The sequence below is a fragment of the Mus caroli genome, unplaced genomic scaffold (assembly GCF_978045245.1).
Source record: "Mus caroli unplaced genomic scaffold, Mus_caroli_1 scaffold_13, whole genome shotgun sequence".
Taxonomy (NCBI): Eukaryota; Metazoa; Chordata; class Mammalia; order Rodentia; family Muridae; genus Mus; species Mus caroli.
This window is the reverse complement of record NW_028227268.1, coordinates 100,471,346-100,493,099: the sequence shown is the minus strand read 5'-3', so window position 1 is coordinate 100,493,099 and position 21,754 is coordinate 100,471,346. Positions and strand designations below refer to the sequence as shown.

The window sequence follows — 21,754 nt, the reverse complement described above, 5'->3', positions numbered from 1 at the left end:
TACACTATTTTAATTAGTGTTTACCTATGTACGGTTTGCTTGTATTTAAAAGAAAAATTTTGAGGTATACCTTTCCAAAGAAGTGATTTTCTAAAAGGCATCTTCAAAAATGTTTCGTGGATCCAAGAAAAACAACGTTAAAGACAAACTATACTTTTGTGTTAAATGTGCCTACAGAGTGCAAAGAGGCAAGGAGTGGTGGTGCACCCAGGAGGCAGACACAAGGCCAACCTGTTCTCCATAGTAGTTCCAAGAAAGCCAGGGCTATATAGAGAACCCCTGTCTTAAACAAAACAAACAAAAAACGAGGTTGCAAAGAATGGAGAAGGTGACAGGTGGAACGAAATGCCACCACTAAATGGATAACTTGTAAATCTCCTACCTGGAAGGCCGTGACCAAATTATTTCCTGTTGTCATGCAACACATAAAAAAGCTATCTTTTGGTTTTTAATTTCTTAAATTTTTGTGACAGCCACTGGGTGTAGGTGCTGGAAATTGAGCCCAGGTGCGCTCCAGCCAGGCCCCATTTCTTAGCGTTAGAGGGAGCACTCACTGAGACATATTTTTGCTGATAGTCTTTTGGCACCTGCTCTTTCTTAATTGCTTTAAATTCACTTGTACCACTGGACAGAGAACCTTGCCAGCCTGGCCTACCTCAATTCCAAATCACTAGGCTGATCAATAAAAGAAATTCACTCTTCTGCCACCAGGGGTTGCTATTGTCATAGCTGCAACTGCAGGTCGGCCCCAGTTGCAGTTTAGAATGCTTTTCAAACAAAAGGCTCAAAATACAGTTATCTTTTATTAAATTCCAAATCACAGGTTTTATAGCTAACAAACCTGGGCAGACACTAAGAGAATGTTCTAATGCAGCAACAAGGAAAAGACCCAGAAGATCAGCCCCAAGGGAAACCGACATCTAACAAGCAGTTCTCCTTCCTTCCACACAGGTTTCCCTCTAATCACGACCAAATAGCCAGCAAATGGTTCCAGGCAGGAAGTAATAGTTTTTATAAACATTAAAATGTAAACTGGGCCATGTGGTGGTGGCACACACCCAGCAATTTCTTTATTTTATTTTTTTAGAGTTTTGCCTACGTGTATACATGTGTACCGTATATGAACAGTGCTTAAGGATGTCAGAAGAAGGTGTTGCATTCTTTGGAGCTGGGTTATGGATGGCTGTGATCCATCTATGTGGGTGCTGGGAACCAAATCTGGGTCCTTTGTAAGAGCAACAAGTGTTCTAAACTGTGTTCTAAAGTGTTCTCCTTTCCAGCCCCCAGTTTGATTGTTTTTAACCCTTGAGTGTGGGAGGAACAGGGGTGTAAAAGGCATACACCACCAACTGCCCAGCTTTGGATAGAATTTTCCAACAAAGAGAGATAAATAAAATATATAAATTTAAGTCTTACATGACATAGAAGGCTTCAGGAGGAAATGAACCAAAAAAAAAAATTAGTTTGAGCCAGAAATCATATGTTAATGAGAAAAATACTAGCCGGCGTGGTGGCGCACGCCTTTAATCCTAGCAGAGGCAGGCAGATTTCTGAGTTCGAGGCCAGCCTGGTCTACAAAGTGAGTTCCAGGACAGCCAAGGCTATACAGAGAAACCCTGTCTGGAAGAAGAAAAAAAAAAGAGAGAGAGAAAGAGAGAGAGAGAGAGAGAGAGAGAGAGAGAGAGAGAAATACTAAAGTGTCTTATGACAAAGGGGCTTGAGCTAACTACCCCACCCACTTTGGTAAGACCATAGATGGTTTAAGGTCATGTTTTGCCGTGAAAGCAATTCAGCTTACCTTACAAGAAACAAAAGCAGGTGCTGAATCGTGAAAGCCCCCAATCAGTTATTTTTAGCATGCCTCTTAATTTTTCTGTCCCCTGATTTCTTCTATTCTGTGCCTAAGTCTGAACAGGTAACCACTTCAGGGAATGTCAGCAACAGAGGGGCCATGGAGGAAATGTCAACAAAGACAAGAAAGCAAACTATACAGATAGTCCACCCAAGCTGTTCAGCCATGGAACAATAGACAAATCCAACCATTACAGAAAAAAAAAAAAAAAAGAATTCCCTGAAACCTCAGAGCATGAGGTTCTGCCCTGGGTGGGCAGTGAATTCCGATTCCCAGCATGACAGCAGAGATTGGCTTGTAGCTCTTTCATTCAGCTTCCCTTTCCCCGGGGAGAAGCATGTCTTCCTGCAGGCACAGTCAAGGTCTCTTTCAGATCGCAGTTTTTTCTCCTGCTTTTAAGGCAGGGGAAGTCAGAGTGCTTGTGTTAGTTATTTCTCTGTTGCTGTGAGAAAACTCCATGACCATGCTGGGTGGTGGTTTCACCAGCCTTTAGTCCCAACTTCTTGGGAGGCAGAGGCAGGAGGATCACTGGGAGTTTGAGGTCAGTCTGGTCTACAGAGAGTTAGTTTCAGGACAGTCAAAGCTACACAGCGAAACCTTATGACAAAAACAAACAAGCAAAAAACACACCACAAGGAAGGCAATTTATAGAGGGAAGAGTTTTGGGGGGTTTATGGTTCTAGAACTTCATGATCACTGGCACAGCAGGGAAGGTTTGCAACAGGTAGGCATGGAGAAGGGAGAGCTCACATCTCATATTGTGAAGAGGAAGCAGAGCACAAACTGGGACTGGCTGGTAGCTTTGGAAACAAACTCAGCCTCCAGCGATATACTTACTCCAGCAAGGCTAAACCTCCTAAGCTTGTCCAATCAGAGCTACCCACTGGGGACCAAGTATTTGAATGTCTAAAACTAGGGGAGACATCTCAAATCACCACAGTACCAGTAGCTGTTCTCTTCATATAAGTCAGCTGTCTCAACAACCATAGAATGTTTATGTGCTTCGAGGGAGGGGTAAACTGGTCTTTTGAAAAAGATGTGTCCCCCAAGAGGAGGCTTGAAAAGTTCATCTTAGTCTTAATAGCGTGAATGAATGTAAATGCTTCTCATAATTACAGGACTAATTCCATAAAACAATTGTTCGTTAACCTACCGCAGGCATCTGGCACCTTATGGCTCTCAATTATTAACTGTGAACTACTGCTGAATGAGTATTACCTATATAAACTCCGGTGGTCAATGATCGTGATTATAGAAACCTTGGAAGTTTACCTAAGGACAGAGTCCTGGCTCTGTACTGGCTTCCACTGCCTTACTGGTTGACCTTGGGCTTTAGCTTCATCAGCCTTTAAGTCTAGACGATGACACCGATTTCATGGGATTATGAGGATTAGTGTGGGGGGGGGGAGTGGGGGGAGAAAGGGTGTAAAGACTTCACACTTTGCTCAGCAGATAACTACTAACCAGTTATTAGAATGTTTATGTTCCCTAAGAGTCAGTGGTTATGTTTATGGAAGAGATCTTAACTAGAAGGCAGACTGGATTTGATAGGCAGTCACCGCTCCACAACTATTAAGATTCTGTGCCGTCTAACTAGTGTATTTAAATCCCTAGGCAGTCAAAATATATACAAAAGGGAGGAAATTATTCATGGCAAATCTCTCCTCCAACACCTTTACAAAGTGAATAAACTAGGAATAGAATTTAGAATTTAGACGTGCATGTCCGTAAAAGGCGGGTTGCACCACACCCACTCCGGAACAAAGCCAGAGCTGTCACAGCTTCCTCAACAGCACTAGCAGAAGCTAGAGGCTCGGGTCCACCTAGAACGGTCATAGCCACGCCTATAAAAACCTCCCGCTCCATCTCAGGCACGGGGAGGGGTTGACAGTCCGCAGCCGCATCTCCGCGAGCTGCGCAGCCGGCGTGCGGCAGACAGCCCCTGACGTCACACCTGCGCCGGCTCTCCAGCAGGCCCCTTGCTCGGCTTCCGCCTTCTTTCCCGGCGTCGCTTTCTGGAAGCTTCGTGGAGGAGGCGGCCAGGGAGACCGTTACTCCACAGCAAGCCGGAATCCGTGTCCATCCGTCCTCCTGAACCCGCGCAGACGCCACCAAGGTCGCCATGCCGGAGAACGTAGCTTCCCGAAGCGGGGCGCCCACCGCTGGGCCCGGCAGCCGCGGGAAAAGCGCCTACCAGGACCGCGACAAGCCAGCCCAGATCCGCTTCAGCAATATTTCCGCGGCCAAAGGTATCAACCCGGTCGCCGGCCCGCCTCCGGCGGAACGGCCCAGCCTCGTTGTGACCTTGGTCCTGGGTGGGTTGTGTTCCTTCAAGGTGGTCTCCTTTGTAGCTTTCTGCTAAGCACTCGGAGCGTGGAGGCCTCGGACACGCCCCATTGTGGGACGCGGTGCTCCTTAGTTCGTCTCCTGCAGGCATGGGCGGTGTTGGTCACATTGGCGCAGACCGCCGTTTAAAATACTGAAAGCAATGCTCCTTGAGATCTGACTCTTAAGAACTAAAGCTTGGCTGTTTATTAAACCTAGTGGTAGACGACACAGTATTTTGGGCTTTCAAAAAAATTCATTTTACTTTTTCAACATTTTCAAAAAAAGTTCATTTAACTTATGAACGTTCTTTGGCTCCGTAGTACTAATCGGATAGTCACTATGAATTCCCTTAAACTGGCAGGTGGGCGACATAAGGTAAAGCACGTGGTGAAAACCAGACAGGCCTGAGTTTTATTCTCAGTGTGTGCTATTTCATGCTTCTGACGTCTAAAGCAAGCAAGGCAAGAACAAAGCCTTAGAGATACTGCCAGGGTTTATTTGGGTTGGAGAAAAAGATGCATGATTTGGGAAGTGGACAGGCGTGTTGTGTTGTTTTATCTTCTGAAGGTCCTAGGATCCAAGAAACCCTTGACTTTCTTCTCAGTGCAGCTGTAAGTTGGGTGAGGCGACAGTTGATTTGCAGGGTTGCTGGGAGGGTTAAATGTGAAAGTGTACCAAGTAAACCTGGCAAGTACTGCAGTCACCAGTCCAGGTGACTGGAATGTGTGGGTTGGTGCCGTGAGGTGTGTGCGCAGGATGGGCCTTCAGGAGTTGGAGAAGCCAAGTTGACAGGTGTTCCTTGTGAGAGTCTTTGGAAGTTTGGGGTGAATACCTGACACCTGGAAGTTTATTGAGTTCATTAATTACGTTTGTGGTAGTGGAGTCATTGGGATGTTGAAAGGTGAATTCTAGAGTCAGATGAGTGACCAAGGGAGTGTACACTGTATTAAGAAATGAGTTTACTTCAGGCAACCATCTTAGCTAGGGTTTCTATTATTGTGAAAACACAGGTTATGTGGATTTAGTTATTAATTTATGTATATGGGTGTTTTGTCTGTATGTATATTTGTACACCAGAAGGCATTGGATCCCATAGAACTGTGTATCCATGGTTGTGGGTGCTGGGAGTTGATCTCAGGACCTCTGGAAGAGGTGCCATCTTTTATCCATCTGCTGAGCCATCCCTCCAGCTCCTCCACCTGCTTTCTTATGAACCCAGGGCCACCAGCCCAGGGGTGGACCCACCCACAAAGGATTGAACCCTTCCCCTCAATCTCTAGTCAAGAACACTCCCTATAGACTTGCCTACAACTCCCTTTAATTGACTTTTTCTTAATTTGGGGAGTTACCACCTCTGAGATCACTTTGGCTTGGGTCAAGTTCACATAAACTGTCCAGAACAGTTACTTTTCAAAGGAAGGGTGCACAAAAACTACAACAGGACAGAAGGAGCCATGCACGTAGGCAGGATTGGTTACCCAAATTGCCTGTAAAGCTATCTAGTTACTAAAAGAGCAAAGGGCAAACTAGTTTTTCCAAGTCAAAACAGAATTCTAGAAAGTGAGAAAGGCTTCTTCCAGATACAACTTGAGTTGAGTTCATTTTGCAATTATCCATCCCCTCTCAAATAAAGACAGTAATACTTGCTAATGGTGAGGAAGATTTCACAGACAGAAAATACTGGTAGTTTTGTGTAAATCATTTTACAGTCACTAGCTTGTGTTCTAGAGATGCAGAGTCTAAAATACCATAATTTTTTAGTAGTGAATATGTTGAAACAGGTCCACTGAAATCACCTGAAGCTTTGATAATAACATTAGACCAAAGTTATGACATAAAATATTGTTATACAAGGTGTTTTCTGTTAAATTATTTATTCTTTACCTAATATGGCCAAAAGCATATAGTAGTTAAGGGATACAGAAGAAATTTTAGCCTATGGGTCCCACATATGTTTTCTCAGTGGATTATGGTTTTGTTGGGGAGAGAAGAGGCTAATGAATGAATTGTGTACTGCATTAGGGTGTTTAGCTGTTTCACTGATGCTTGTACCGTTATGGAATAGAGGAAATAAAACTAAGAACTTAAGACTAGATTGTCATTTTGATTCTCACAGGAGTATTGAAAATTTGTTCTACATAGACATAGCACATGTGAAGTATTCTAGTGTCTATTAGGGTTATTAGGCATGAAGTTGTACGAGGCACAATGAGCTACTATATACCATATCCTAATAAGGACAAGTTTAAAACAAAACACTTTGCTTTTTTTTAAGTCTTGGTTTACTATGTGACTTTCTGTTTTTCTATTTTAACAGCGGTTGCTGATGCTATTAGAACAAGCCTTGGACCTAAAGGAATGGACAAAATGGTAAAATAAAACAGTTAAATCATTGATTACTTATTGAGAGCTTCTGTTTACAGTCTAAGGTCTGATGAAAGGCGGTGCTGTTTGGGGACTGGCAAACAGTTCTGGGGTAAAAGTGGTAAATCTTGCCTAGGTGGAACAAGGCCCTACTACCACCTCTTCCCCCTTGAGCCCCTCCAAAAATCTTAACATTCATCAAAAGGAGAGATTACTTAGGTAGTATTTAACTATATTTTAATAACTTTTGGGTTGATTTTTTTTTTTTTTTCTCAGTAAAAAATTAACTGAGACTGTCTCTTGATCCCCTTGCTTCTGCTTGATGGGCTGGGATCACAGACTTGTGCTAACATGTTTGTTTGGTTCATTTATTTTGAAACATGAGCTTAATCTTTCTGCCTCAGCCTCTGGAATGCTGGATTACAAGTGTGAGCCGCTGTGCCCAGTTCAACTTTTCAAACATTTTTTTCTTAATTGACTGGCAGCATAAAACAGATATAATCTAATAATTTTGGGTTGATAAGTCCTCAAATTCAGAGCTAGTTAGCAACCAAAAATGTGACAAACCAATATGGCTAGCCAAGGAATGTGGGGCATCTGAAGTAAGACCCCCATGCTTGAACTTTACTGAATGATTCCCCTCTAGACTCCTTTACATACCCTGGGCAGGGGCTAGAGAGAGGGGCACATACTGCTCTTACAGAGAGCCCAGGCTGAGCCGCCATCACTAGATGCAGAGGATCTGACCCCCCTGGTCTCTGAGAGCTGTCCTCAAATATGTACACATACACACATGTAAGAGAGCAACCCGGGCAGAGCCCGTTGATCTGAATGTTCTTACATTGTTTTACTAAGGAAAGGTATTTTGAGTTAAGCAATATACGTATATAAACTAACTTGTATGTAATAGTAAATGGAATAGAGCTAGTAGAATATTGCATTAAAGTTTTAAAAAACAAAACTTTCCAGATTCAAGATGGAAAAGGCGATGTGACCATTACAAATGACGGTGCCACCATTCTGAAACAAATGCAGGTATTGCATCCAGCAGCCAGAATGGTAAGTGTAAATGAGTGTTTGGTTTGTGAGACATAATCCTGCTCACTAGCCCTAGTGACCCGCTAGTCACTGTAGATCCTTGAACTTGGCAGCAGTCCAGCGAGCATATGTGTGGGCATGTGCTGCTGTCTTGCTAAGTGGGTTGTTTTTAAGTGTACTTGTAAGATACTCAATAGACTTATATTTGATACTATTTAAACATGGAGAATCTTTTTAACTTTATGCTAAAAATGTACATTTTTAAGATACTGTTTTTTGTGAGGTGTTCTAAAAGAAAGTTGTTTTATTTATTTTATTTTTTTGCTGATTCTGCTGTGGATTGAACTCATGGCATTGTGCAAGCGCAACAAGAACTATACTAAACTATACACCCACAGTTCTTAGAAAACAAAATAATCATATCAGATGTTCAGTTCTCACTGGTCTTTATCAAAAATTATAATTCAAGAGTGACAATTAGTTTTGTGACAAGTGAGAAGTTGTATTAACAAAAATGAGCTTTAGGAATTGCTCTCTGTTAGAATGGACAGTTGAGTACAACAGATTCCTATAACCTTAAGTGCTCTGAACCAGAAGGATCACTTGAGCCTATCGTATAGACAACATGCTTCAAAAAAGGTCTCCTTCCATTACTTAAAGATGACTTTCTGCTGGGCAGTGGTGGCACACGCCTTTAATCCCAGCACTTGGGAGGCAGAGGCAGGCGGATTTCTAAGTTCGAGGCCAGCCTGGTCTACAGAGTGAGTTCCAGGACAGCCAGGACTACACAGAGAAACCCTGTCTCAAAAGACAAAAACAAAACAAAAAAAAAAGGTTGACTTTCTAAATAATGCTATGTTTCTATGTGATCACTTCAGAAAAACTTGAAAAAGGTGTTTAAAATGACTTCATAGGTTCTCTGTCTATATAAGATACCTGTGCGACCTTTTTTTTTTTTTTAAGGCAGAGTATCATTTTGGCCTGGGCCATTTTAGAACCTTTAGAACTGCTTTGTAGCAAAAAGGTCCTGGTATTACATGTGTACCACCACACCTCCTTTATGCTGTTTGGGGCTCCAACCCCCAGGGCTTCCTGAGTGCTAGGCAGGCATTCCTGAGCCACATCCTCAACCCTGAGCAGTGATGCTTTTGGACAGGACCTCAGACAGAATTTTCTGAGAACTCTTTATTTATTTATTTTTATTTTTTATTTTTGGTTTTTCCAAGACAGGGTTTCTCTCTATAGCTCTTGGCTGTCCTGGAACTCACTGTCGAGCAGGCTGGCCTTGAATTCAGAAGTCCGCCTGCCTCTGCCTCCCAAGTAATGGGATTAAAGGCTTGAGCCACCACTGCCTGGCCTGAGAACTCTTTACAATCTACAGTTTAAACTGGAAATCATAGGACAATTTTGTGCGCCATAAATACATGGATTTTCATCTTTAAATGAAACCTAGAGTAAACTAAAAATCAGATGTCAGGAGGAATGTATTTCTAACTGTATAGGTGACATCGATGTCATGGTTTGAGTTAGATGTTACTGGGTACTCGTTTCTTAGCATCTTGGCATGTTCTGTTCACATAGCTGGTGGAATTGTCTAAAGCTCAAGACATAGAAGCAGGAGATGGCACCACGTCGGTTGTCATCATTGCTGGCTCTCTTTTAGACTCCTGTACCAAACTTCTGCAGAAAGGTATGTAGAGTATAATATACTTTTCATTACTGAAGAATGACGGAGAAAAAAGTTTTTAAAGGCAAACATAAAAAAGCCAAGCTATTAAGTAATGTGGGATTTAATTTTGAAGTAACTACTCTTTTGTCAAGAATTTCTATTTTGCTTCTTATTTTTGCAAGGCTTCTTTTTGTAGAAATAAATTTCTGCTTTTCAAAAACAAATATTACTAATCTCAGACTTGGAGAGATGTCTTAGAAGATAAGAGCTCTTGCTTTGATAAGTAGTGTTTATCACACAGATGTTCGGACCTAAAGTAAATATGTGATTTTTAGAAAGCGCAAAATTGGTTTCAGCTTGAATATTACATGAGAATGTACTTCATCGGTTTCAAATTGAGAAGTTAGCTAGTAACTAATCAAGCCATTCTTTTTACAACTGAGTTATAAATTAGTTTGTATGGTGAGTATCTGGAGCCTCTGGTATAGTTTAGTAGTTTTGTATTTGCCTACCATGCTAGAGGCCCTGGGGTCACCCTCAGCACCACAACAGCAGGGAAAAAGGAGGGAAGAAGGTATTAGGTTATTTTGACATTTTAATGAGTAAAACATTTTAAAATAGTGATAAATAATTAGGTTGTAATTAACTTGGTTCATAAATGGCAGGTATACATCCAACCATCATTTCCGAGTCATTCCAGAAAGCTTTGGAAAAGGGTCTTGAAATCCTTACTGACATGTCTCGGCCTGTGCAACTGAGCGACAGAGAAACTTTGTTAAATAGCGCAACTACTTCATTGAATTCAAAGGTGAGACCACTAAGGAGAATTAGATTACAGTTAATGGTGTGCTATGATGTTGTGACCATTAATTGCTAAACTGTATCTAACACTGCCTCAAGAAGACTAGTAATAATAATTTCTATAATGGAATTGGTTTTAAGATTGAGGTAAAATGATCAGTAAAGCTAACGAAAGAATGAGGAGTTTTTAGCTGGATACGGTGGCACACACCTTTGATTCCAGGACTCAGCAGGCTCAGGTTTGAAGCCAGCCTGGTCTACAAAATACATTCTAGGAAAACCAGGGTTGTACAGAGAAACCTCCTCCCCCCTCCCCAACAAAAACAAAAGAATTGAGATTCTCATAGGTATAATGTCTATTTGTACTTTTTCGTTTACTGCATCTTAATTTTTGGTAAAGCAAAAACTAGGGGGGGGGGGCTAGAGAGATGGCTCAGTGGTTAAGATTTCCAGCATCTACATGGCAGCTCACAACCATGTATAACTTCAGTTCCAATTCCTAATGCCCTCTTCCGGCCTCCCTAGGTACCAGGCACACAAATGATGTACAGGCATATAGGCAGGCGAAATATCCATACACGTTAATTTTTTAGAAGTTTGTAAACAAATATTAAAAAGTTTTATGTTACCATTTAGTATGATATCACCCAGTACAAATCTTTTTTCTTGCATTCATTTCCTCTGGTATACATAGCAAGTTCCAGGCCACCCCGAGCTACATGGTGAAGCCCTGTCTCTAAATAACCTAGATGGTATTAGATAGAAACAGTAAGTTTGTTGTTTGTTTGGTTGTTTTTTTTTTTTTGTTTTGTTTTTTTTTGGTTTTTCGACACAGGGTTTTTCTGTGCAGTCCCAGCTGTCCTGGAACTCACTCTATAGACCAGGCTGGCCTCGAACTCAGAAATTCACCTGCCTCTGCCTCCCAAGTGCTGGGTTTACAGGCATGCACTACCACTGCCCAGCTTTTTTGTTTTTGTTGTTTTGTTTTGTTTTTTTAGTATTCTAGCACTAGTCAAGTTGTGTGACTTGAGGCAAATGATTACCTAATCTGTTTTGTTTCACTCTGCTAAGGACATGGAGAAAATTTGATAAATACTGTCTTAGTCAGGATTTCTCTTCCTGCACAAACATCATGACCAAGAAGCAAGTTGGGGAGAAAAGGGTTTATTCAGCTTATACTTTCATACTGCTGTTCATCACCAAGGAAGTCAGGACTGGAACTCAAGCAGGTCAGGAAGCAGGAGCTGATGCAGGGGCCATGGAGGTTATGTTCCTTCCTTACTGGCTTGCTTCCCCTGGCTTGCTCAGCTTGCTTTCTTATAGAACCCAGGGATGACACCACCCACAAGAGGCCTTCCCACCCTTGATCACTAATTGAGTAAATGTTGGATCTCATGGAGGCATTTCATTTCTTTCCTCCTTTCTCTGTGTTAACTCCAGCTTGTGTCAAGTTGACACACAAAGCCAGCCAGTACACTACTATCCATTGGCTGTCTTCTCAACCCTTTGGTATTAAGTACATAAATAATCTGATGTGATAGCTAGATTACACACTCAACTTAGGTAGGAATTCTTCACATAAAATTAAATGCCTTTTTTTCCTTTATTGCTATTGGCAATCTTGATAGTGCCAAGTGTTGTAATAAAAGAAAAGCATATATATTCTTACTTGTATATGGAGCAATTTGCAAACTGGGTGGAGAAAACAACTTTAACTTTAATGTCTTATCTACTGTATCCTAATAGGTGATAATAAGTCCTTGTAAATCCAAAGTAGGTATTTCTTAAATTATTGCTTCTGTGGTAGTAACTTTCTGTTGTAAATCTAGGTTGTCTCTCAGTATTCAAGTCTACTCTCTCCAATGAGTGTCAATGCGGTGATGAAAGTGATTGACCCAGCCACAGCTACCAGTGTAGATCTTCGAGATATTAAAATAGTTAAGAAGCTTGGGTAAGCATCTCTGATTTCAATTTCAGTTTTGCCAAAACCAGATAACTTTGAAGAACAACTAGGGGTGGCTTATACATTTAGTGCCAGCAATTGATTGGCTGAGGTGGGAGGCTAGCTATGAGTTCAAGGCCAGCCTGGAATAAATAGTGAGTTCCATGACAGGCTGAGCTAGAGTGAGGTTCTGTCTCCACAAAACCCTTTTAAAAACAAAGATGTTCTTAGTCCTTCCTGCCTGGGCCATAAGTGAAAATAACTCTGAAAGTGAACATTAGAAATACTTGCTGGCTTAAACTTTAGTATATATGGTAGCCTCAAAGGTTTGCCTGTATTTCCTTACGGTAGGATGGAAGTATATCCAAGAGGTCCCAGAATGGGTTCTGAGAATGAGTAAGACCAAAGCACTTTCCTCTGCTCTGATTATTTTTTCCTAGTGGGACAATAGATGACTGTGAGCTGGTGGAAGGCCTCGTTCTCACACAGAAAGTGGCAAATTCTGGCATAACAAGAGTTGAAAAGGCTAAGATTGGGCTTATTCAGTTTTGCTTATCTGCTCCTAAAACAGATGTAAGTAAAATCCAAGCTGGTTTCCTACTTATTAACTTTAGTAAGATCTGTTTTTTTAAGATGAAAATAGAAAATGCTGGTAAAATGTAGATTCAAAACAATAAAATGTAGATTCAAAACAATAAAATTGAGACAAAATCAGAAATTGTTGCTGCTATAAGTAATTAAGGTGGAGACTGATTATAGGCATTTGCATAAAACAGATGTGTGTGTGTGTGTGTGCTGTACTCATTCCTTGAGTTTGCAGATTGTGTCTAGCTTCCTGAGATATTACCTGCTGGAGCCCACAAAGATTGTGTTTGTGCAAGTGGAGCCTTAGACTAACTTGATAGCCAAACTATAAAAATTATTTTTTTTAACAGGATATTACCATATTAGTATGATTCTCTAAAAAGTGTGTTGGCACCTCAGATTTGTTTTTACTATATTCTGCCAACATATAGATGTGTTCAATATTTTGTTCAAAAAATAAAAGATAGCCATGTGGAAATTGATCGTTAATTTTTGTGCATTATATATAATGACAAGCCACAGAGTAAAAAGGATGGAATTAAAATTATTTCTGTAATACATATGGTATGTAGAACAACTTCATTTTGGGCAATTTGGATTTTTCAGTTACCAAAAAGTACATGCAAAAAGTTTCAGAAGCAGTAGAGCCTCGTGTGGTCATATGTACCTATATTCCGGTACTCAAAGGATGGTGAGTTCAAGGCCAGCTTGAGCTGTGAGCTACATAGTGAGGTCTTGTTTTTCAAACATACAAAAATCAGTAATGGGTGTGACTGAAAAGAATCAACTGGGGCTGGAGAGATAACTCAGTGGTTAAGACTGCTCTTTCAGAGGTCCTGAGTTAAATTCCCACCAACCACATAGTGGCTCACAACCATCTGTAATGGTATAGGATACCCTCTCCTAGTATGTGTGAAGACAACTGCAGTGTACTCATACATAAGATAAATCTTATGTTAAAAAAGAAAACTAAGCTTTAGCCAGGCGGTACTGACAAATGCCTTTAGTCCTGGCACTTTAGAGGCAGAGGCAGGTAGATCTCCTGAATTCAAGGCCAACCTTGTGTTTGGAGCAAGTTAAGTTCCAGGACAGCTTTGACTATACCAAGAAACCTGACTTAAAAAAATACAAAAACAACTGAAACAAAACATAATAAATAGGATGGTTCTATTTACATATGAATTTTAGACCCTTTTCTGTGCATACCTATATAACTGGTAGGTGTGGGCTGGTCTTTCATTTAACATTAAGATCTCTTGCTGAAAATAACTACTGTGTTCTTGTTCCCATCAGATGGATAATCAAATTGTAGTATCTGATTATGCCCAGATGGATCGAGTGCTTCGAGAAGAGAGAGCCTATATATTAAATTTGGTGAAGCACATTAAGAAAACAGGATGTAATGTCCTTCTCATACAGAAGTCTATCCTAAGGTCTGTTCTATTTCCTTTCTTCTCCCTGGATTTATAATTGATTTGGGGATCCTACAAGCAACTTTTAAATAGTGTTTATGTGTATGTGTTTGCTTAAGGGTATACATTGCATGTGTACAGGATCTGGATCCCTTGGAGATCAGAATAAGGTGTTGGATGCCCCGAACTGGAGTTTCTAAGCAGCTGTGAGCTGCTCTGTTAGGAAACTAGAAACTGAACCCAAGCCAAGCCCTGTGTAAGAGCAGCAAGCACTGCTTAACCACTGAGCCATCTTTGCCTCTACCCAGCAGTTCCTAAAAGAAACACTTAGTCTCTAAAGCACAGGAAATCTAAAGTGCATATTTTGGTGCATCATATTTTCATTTATAAAGACAGGACTATTTTCTCTTAATTTAAACATGGCCAATAGGGTTTTTTTAGATCAAGGTTGTAAGAAAATGAAGGTCTAACATAGTTGTTCTTGCCTGCAGTCCTAGTGCTCAGAAGGCTGAGGCTGAACGGTTACAAGTCAGGCCAGTCTGGGAGAGAGAGAGACAAAAGTGAAAAGACGATCGGGCTTAGTTTTTGAGGTCACTTGTTGCTCAGGGACCCAAGCTTGGCTCCTAGCACTCACATGGTGGCTCACAAACATGTAATGCCAGTTTCAGGGGATGACACACTCTTCTGAACTCCAGGGACAGCAGGCATACTCATGGTTCATATGAATGTGTACAGGCAAAACAGTTATTTTTAAAAGGAAAAAAAATGAAAAGCACATTTTTTTAAAAGCTGCTTAAAACTGAGGCGAGGGATATAGCCTAATTGTTAGTGCTTGCCTACAAGCCTTAGGTTTGATCTCCAGCATGACTTAAACTGGGTGCTGTGTCACATGCCTTTAGTTTTAATGCTTGAGGCAGGAGGATGGAGTCAATGGCCAGCTACCAGGTAAAATTCTAGGCTATTGTGGGGTGTGTGAAATTGTCTCAACAGTGAAAAACCACTGCTGAACTAATTAACTAAAAAATAGTATTTGTGGGCACTGCTTAGACAAGAGAAGTCTCAAATTTGAATTCATCTTTTTCTTTTTCCATTTCTGGGTTGTTTTTTGTTTGTTTGTTTTTTTAAATAGACAGACATATTCCCACTTACTCCCCTAATAAGCTAGGCCAGAAGGTATATAGAGTCCTTTGTAAGCAAGTAAGAGGCTGCTCTAGTCTCTAGTCATTTAGTGGCTCTGACCTTGAGTAAATTGTTCCCCAAAATTGTTTTTTGCTTAGCTTTGATCAGGATGGTAATGTCTGTCTTGCTAGATCACAGGATTGCTATTACTAGGATTGGTTTGATCGTTTGTGAGAATTGTGCTTCTGAATAATGTAAACATTCACTTAGCAAAATGTGCTCACTTAAGAATCACGGCCCACTTGTCACGTACAGTTTTGTGTCATAGTAATTTTTCTAGTAAAATTAGAAGCCTTCAGAAGCATTTTTGAACTTCTGCTGGGTATAATAATGTCCAGCAGCACTTAGGAGGCAGAGGCAGGCAGATTTCTGAGCTCCAGACAACTAAAGCTGCAGAGGAAGAGTCTGTCTCAAAAGGAAGAGGGAGAGAGTTTTGAACTTGTAAATGGAACATTAAAAGTGTTTCCCTTCATAATTAGCCATTTGGATAAGAGTAAAATTAAAATCTTAACTACTGAACAATAACACTTTTTAAACATAAGGTAACAGACACTTTTGTGTTTTAGAGATGCCCTTAGTGATCTTGCATTACATTTTCTGAATAAGATGAAGATTATGGTGGTTAAGGACATTGAAAGAGAAGACATTGAATTCATCTGTAAGGTAAAATTAATGTGTGCAAAAATATCCATTAACATGTATTGTGGGTGTGATTTGTATGTTATGGTTAGTGGTTTGGTTTATTTTTTAATTTTAAGGTTTTTTTTTCTATGTATGTGCTTGCATGCATGCATCTCTGTGCACCATACGGTCCTCTTAGAGACCTGATGTGGGCTTCAGGTCCACCTGGAGCTATGAACTGCCATGTGGGTGCTCTAGAGCACCCAGCCTCTTAACTACTGAACCATGTCTCCAGGCCCAGCAGTGTTTTTTTTGTTTTGCAGTCCAGTGTTGAGTCTAGTGCTTTGAATAAAATACCAGACAAGTGCTTGTTCTTCCACTGAGCTCTGTGTCTAGCACAATGCTGTCTTGATATGTGCACTTGATTATCTTTTCCCAGACAATTGGAACCAAACCAGTTGCTCACATTGACCAGTTCACTGCTGACATGCTGGGTTCTGCTGAGTTAGCAGAGGAAGTTAGTTTAAATGGTTCTGGAAAACTATTCAAGGTAACAATATATTGTTAAGCCTTTTTTTCCATACCTTTTTGTTTGTTTTTTTTCTTTTAGCCAATTACTTAATTTGAAATTTGTTCACTAAAGATTACAGGTTGTACAAGCCCAGGGAAAACAGTTACAATTGTTGTACGTGGTTCTAACAAACTGGTGATTGAAGAAGCTGAGCGCTCCATTCATGATGCTCTCTGTGTTATCCGATGCTTAGTAAAGAAAAGGTACTACAAGCACCACTGCATAATATTCATTACTGTGTGTATGTGTGTGTGTGTGTACACAATGTAGCATCGTGGCAGGTGGGGTCCTGGGGCAATCTCTTCTTTTCCTACCATCATGTAGGTCCCAGGGATCAAACTTGGGTTGGTGTCAGGCATTTTACATGCTGAGCCATCTTCCTGGCCTCAATATTCTGAAGACTTTAATTTGAGGCTGGGATATAATACCTACCATTGATAACAGTAATTGACCAGTTCAGACTGCATACAGCAGATGTGGTAGGGCACATCTGTAACACTTAGGAAGTGAGGGAAGGAAGATCAAAAGCTCTATGTCTTCCTCCACTTTATCCAAGTTACAGGGCAGCTCACCTTTAAAAGACAACCAGACTGCTTTATCTTGACTTTTATAAAGTTAGTAAAGTAGCTTCCTTTGGGGTAAAATAAGCTAAAAATATTTGTGAATTTCAGAGCTCTTATTGCAGGAGGTGGTGCTCCAGAAATAGAGCTGGCCCTCAGACTGACCGAGTACTCTCGAACACTGAGTGGTATGGAGTCCTACTGTGTTCGTGCTTTCGCGGACGCTATGGAAGTCATTCCATCTACACTAGCTGAAAATGCTGGCCTGAATCCCATTTCTACAGTAACAGAGCTAAGAAACCGCCATGCCCAAGGAGAAAAAACTACAGGCATTAATGTCCGAAAGGTAATAGTCTTGGTGTTTACAGTTGCTGAAGAGATTGGTGGAAGGAAATGTTTACAATTTTGTCATTGTTGGTTAGTAGGCTTTTGAACTTAAAAGTAGTGTGATTTTGGATTCACACCTGAGACCTGGCAAGTTTACTGTATGTTCTTTAGAATAAAGATGATGCCATGGGGAATAGCATTCATTTACTGTCATATACTAACTTGTAAAAAGTTAGTCTGGTCTTTGATTTCCTGGGTTGTAAGAACAGTACCTCATAGGTCTTTTGGGAGGACACTAGTTAAGTAGGTGTAAAGTGTGAACAGGGTCTTCTGTTGTATCAGCAATTAGCATGCCTGGTGAGTACAGAAGAGTGATATCTGTGCTCGTGTTTATTGTGTGATCAGATACTGAAGGCATCTGCTTCTCTGCAGGGTGGCATCTCCAACATTTTGGAGGAAATGGTTGTTCAGCCTCTGTTGGTGTCAGTCAGTGCTTTGACCCTAGCAACTGAAACTGTGCGGAGCATTCTGAAAATTGATGATGTGGTAAGCGAATAGAGTTAAATTCCAGGGGAAGTCAAAAAGACATACTTAAAAGTTTTATATTTTGCTTAAAAGCTTGCTACTCATCAAGAAGAGAATAGTTCATGACTAATTTTTTCCATAAGAATGAGGCAAAATTTTATCTTAAACATGATCTTTTATGTTATTATAGGTTTTGAAACCTAAGTGTTTTTTTCTCATCAGGTAAACACTCGATAATCTGGAGGAAAGGATGGCTGACTGCATCATTACGGACAGACGGACTGTGGCTGGAAAGAAGGACAACCACCTGGTTCCTTGTCTGGAAGCTTCAGAGTTTTTGGACATTGTCTTCCAGTTGGCATTTGTTTGAAATTGTATTGAAACAATTTAATGAAAACATTAAATACTTGGTTTTAAACTCCATATTAACTTGTCATTTTAAAATTATACTGTTTTTGATAGTTGGGAGAAACTGCCTATAGGTAAACTACCTTCAGATTTAACATTTACCTATTGATCTTACAGCTTAATTCTGTGTATTCTATTAACATTATTTTTGTTCATTTGTGGTTGTTTGGTTTGTAGGTTTTTTGTTTGTTTTGTGAGACATCTCAACTGACCTTGAACATTTGATCTGTGTACCTTCCAAGTGCTAGAATTAACAGGTGCACACTGTGACGCCCAGTTTGTACAGTTCTTGCGATTGAAACCCAGGGCATGCTACCAAATGAGCCGTCTCCCCTATCCTGGTTGGTTGTTTTTAGTTTTCAGATTGTGCTCATATAGCTGGGCCTGGAATTGATTGTGTCACTGCAGATTATCTCAGCTCTTGATCATCCTCCCTTGTCAACCTTGAATGAATGCTGAGATTACATGTGTGTGCCAGATGTTAGGTCTTTATAATTTCCTTTTGTTTATTTTGTTTGTATATTGGGGAGGAATGTACATGATAGGGTACTTGGAAATAAGACAAACTGGAAACAAATCAGTTCTCTTAACCTTGTGGGTTTCAGGGATCAAACTCAACTTGTCAGGCTATTTTGATGACCCCTAGTTATAAGTTTTTTTATTTTGATTTGTTGAAATAGCAGGGTATTGTGGTGTACATCTTTAATCCCAGCACGCAGGCCAGCCAGGGCTAAGAGTCCATGGTGGCAAACCCGGAGACATGAAAGGGTGAGGCTTGAATTTTGAGCCACAAACACAAAACTGAACTCCAATGGTGCCAGTCTTTACACTTTCTAAGCCTGCCTACCCCGGTGATATTAGAAGGCCGTACTTTATAGTCCTCCCAAACCACCACCACCTGACTCTGGTCACCACTGGAAGACAACGGGAGACATCTACAGGTGCCCCTTCCCATAGAGAGCTTCAAAGCATAGCATGTGTGACTTCAATATAAAAGAAGCCTGTCGTTGCCCATCAGTCTCCCCAGAGTGGTGCTAGTCGGGATTTCTATAGAGTAGTGTTCTGGTTGAAGGGATGGCCCAGTGGGAGAGGTCTTTATACATTCATTTTCACGTTCAGTCTTTCCAGAACCTAAAAAAAAAAAAAAAAAACTAAAAAGCCCATGCAATGTGGCACATTTTACAAAGTCAAAAGGGCTTAGCTTTTTGTTGCCAGCCAGTGTATTTCACACATAGTCATGTCTCACCATGATTGTAAATTTCAACTTGGCTATCTTAATTCTACTACATACCTATGAGGTTTTAAAGCCTAATAGGTTCTTCTCACATACTTTCACACCTTTGAATAAAGGCCTGGTATTAAGGTAAGCCATATTTTGGCCTGCACAATCTGGCGCTTCATTGCTTCTATATCATAGAGTACAAGAAGTTGAGAAAAGTGAATGTTTGAGTCCAGGATCTTGAGATAAAGATACTTGAATTATCCAGAATTTAGGTTTTCTCTCATTTTAACTGTTTAAGCTATAAAATTAATTCATTAAAAAACAATTGAATCAGGTACATCTTAGAAATTTAGGTCAGAATACTATTCTAATCCATAATAATGGATTCTAGGATATCCATTACTACTTACGTCTACCTAAATATGTAGCTGTTTTGACAGACTTACGCTAACCACTGCTTATATGAAATTTGCTTGGTAGAAAACCACTATCTTACTTAATTTGATTTGATACGGGGGTTTATAACACAATAGCTAACAATCCTAACAACAGCTTTGTTGTGGGTATTAGAATAAAAGCTCGTCCAAGGGAGATCTGCTGAATGAAGTTACCCATCAAACTTAAAGGGGCTAGAAAGATAACGCTTACATTTAAGTGCTATTCTTCAGTTCTTCACTAAGTTTCCAAGTTTTAGAGTTTAAGGAATGGTGTGAAGACTATATCCTCCGAGTAGTAGATTTGCCATTCAGTCAGTTCTGAAACATTTTGAGGTGCCCACAGTATGCAAATTTGGAGAGATACTCAGGTGGTCCTCAGTAGATCGATCATATGTGGATCTTGTGCATGGAACCTATGCCCACCAAAGGTGAGGGCCTAACAACCGAGTCAGCAGTTTACAAGGAACCTAGCAAGACAGAACAATTGTGCACCTGTTAAAATGCCTAATCAGTGCTGTTTAAAATATGGCAGGCACTAAAGCTTAAAACCAAAGCTGTGGAAGAGCGCACTTACATTTTTGAAGGGGGTTATTAGAAAGGGCAGAGGTCATTTTGTGCTCACAGATAAGCACTAGGGAAACCAGGAATGTTACCCAGCATTGTCCCCTCAATGGGAGACAAGTGTAACTTATTTTTTGCCTAGAAGACTGGGAGCAGGCATGGTAATATAGCCCGGTGCCTTTTGCACTACATGACCAGGACCACACTGTTCCTCTCCCAGAGGATCAATCTATAGAACCCATCTTGGAAAGTATCATGTTTACAGAGTTTTGACTTAATCACATCTTAAACTTTATTATGCACATGGGCTTGAGTTAATTATCTCCAGGAAAAGTTTGGTGAATTGTGCTGTACTTAAATATGCCTAGGGAAAAAAAAAGAAAAAAAAAAATCTACCTAGTGTCAGATTCCCAAAGTGTGAACCAACACTGACTTGTGAGTCCTGTTGAAATGAACTGCCTTCTTACCTCCTCCAATGTTGCTCTGCTGGCCATGGTTGCAGATGGCTCTGCAACACCAGACACTGGTCCTCTCATTAGACTATTTTTAGTTGTGGGTATGCGTTTTGTATTTTAGCTTCATTGAACTACATGCAGTACTCTTCACTTCTGAGGAAATGACAAAGGGGAGATTAATATTTCTCACACGTTCACTAAAACTTGTCAAATTGTTTGGAACATAAAATTTTAATAAAGGATGCCAGGGTCTCAATCTCTTTCAAGTTATGATAAAATCTACAAGATCCTTCTGGGAAATCTGCATCATCAAAGAACTAAAGCCATGGATCCTTTGTAGAGGGTGGAGCCCCTTAGTTAACTTCCTGAAGGCCCTGCCTCCTAGCACCATCACAGGGATTTTATTTTGGATTTAATAGAGGCATCAGCATTCAGATTACCTAAAGAGATTCCAAGTTCTTGGATGGCAGAACTTGCCTTCATTTTCCTTTTTCACAAATGCCAATTTTCTTGTTCAGGTTATTTTTTCAGTAACTAGGGATAAAACCTTGAAATCAGCCAATGCAAATGCTAAAAACTGATAGTTAAGAGACTGCTGGAGAAAGAGCTTGAGAGTATGTGTCCTCTGTGTTCTTTATAGTCTAACAAGAAGCTAAAGCTTTCAGTAGAATAGTATCTGTGTTTGCAAGAACCTCTCCCAGCACTAACAAGCAATTCTAACATCTTTGGTGCTTTGTTCTCATCACACTCAAGTATAAACTCAAATTATCAACTGGTATGTACATTTGTTCGTTTTCTTTGTGTAGCTGTCCTGTGATTCCATGGGCATTCATTTTTGTCAGAATTCATATTCATTTCACTATCTTGTATATTACATTTTTTGTTGTTGTTGTTGTT

The 21,754-nt window shown here is 40.4% G+C and overlaps 1 protein-coding gene across 1 annotated transcript; it reads left to right on the top strand.

Annotated features, from left to right (window-relative positions):
- The first annotated feature begins 3,824 nt into the window (after positions 1 to 3,824).
- Positions 3,825 to 18,197, top strand: Cct4 (chaperonin containing TCP1 subunit 4). Its single transcript, XM_021176505.3, has 14 exons — positions 3,825 to 4,101; positions 6,498 to 6,550; positions 7,514 to 7,603; positions 9,164 to 9,272; positions 9,917 to 10,059; positions 11,882 to 12,003; positions 12,435 to 12,567; positions 13,873 to 14,012; positions 15,737 to 15,833; positions 16,231 to 16,341; positions 16,435 to 16,565; positions 17,034 to 17,268; positions 17,682 to 17,795; positions 17,997 to 18,197. Exons 1-14 carry the CDS (start codon positions 3,975 to 3,977, stop codon positions 18,009 to 18,011), a joined length of 1,620 nt encoding a protein of 539 aa, XP_021032164.1. The 5' UTR covers positions 3,825 to 3,974; the 3' UTR covers positions 18,012 to 18,197.
- Positions 18,198 to 21,754: the final 3,557 nt, after the last annotated feature.

Bases quoted from the DNA above. Each gene is read 5' to 3' on its own strand.
- Cct4 (XM_021176505.3), top strand. From the start codon at position 3,975: ATGCCGGAGAACGTAGCTTCCCGAAGCGGGGCGCCCACCGCTGGGCCC. The intron at 7,604-9,163 runs GTAAGTGTAAAT...CTGTTCACATAG, and splicing joins TGCATCCAGCAGCCAGAATG to CTGGTGGAATTGTCTAAAGC. The intron at 10,060-11,881 runs GTGAGACCACTA...TTGTAAATCTAG, and splicing joins CTACTTCATTGAATTCAAAG to GTTGTCTCTCAGTATTCAAG.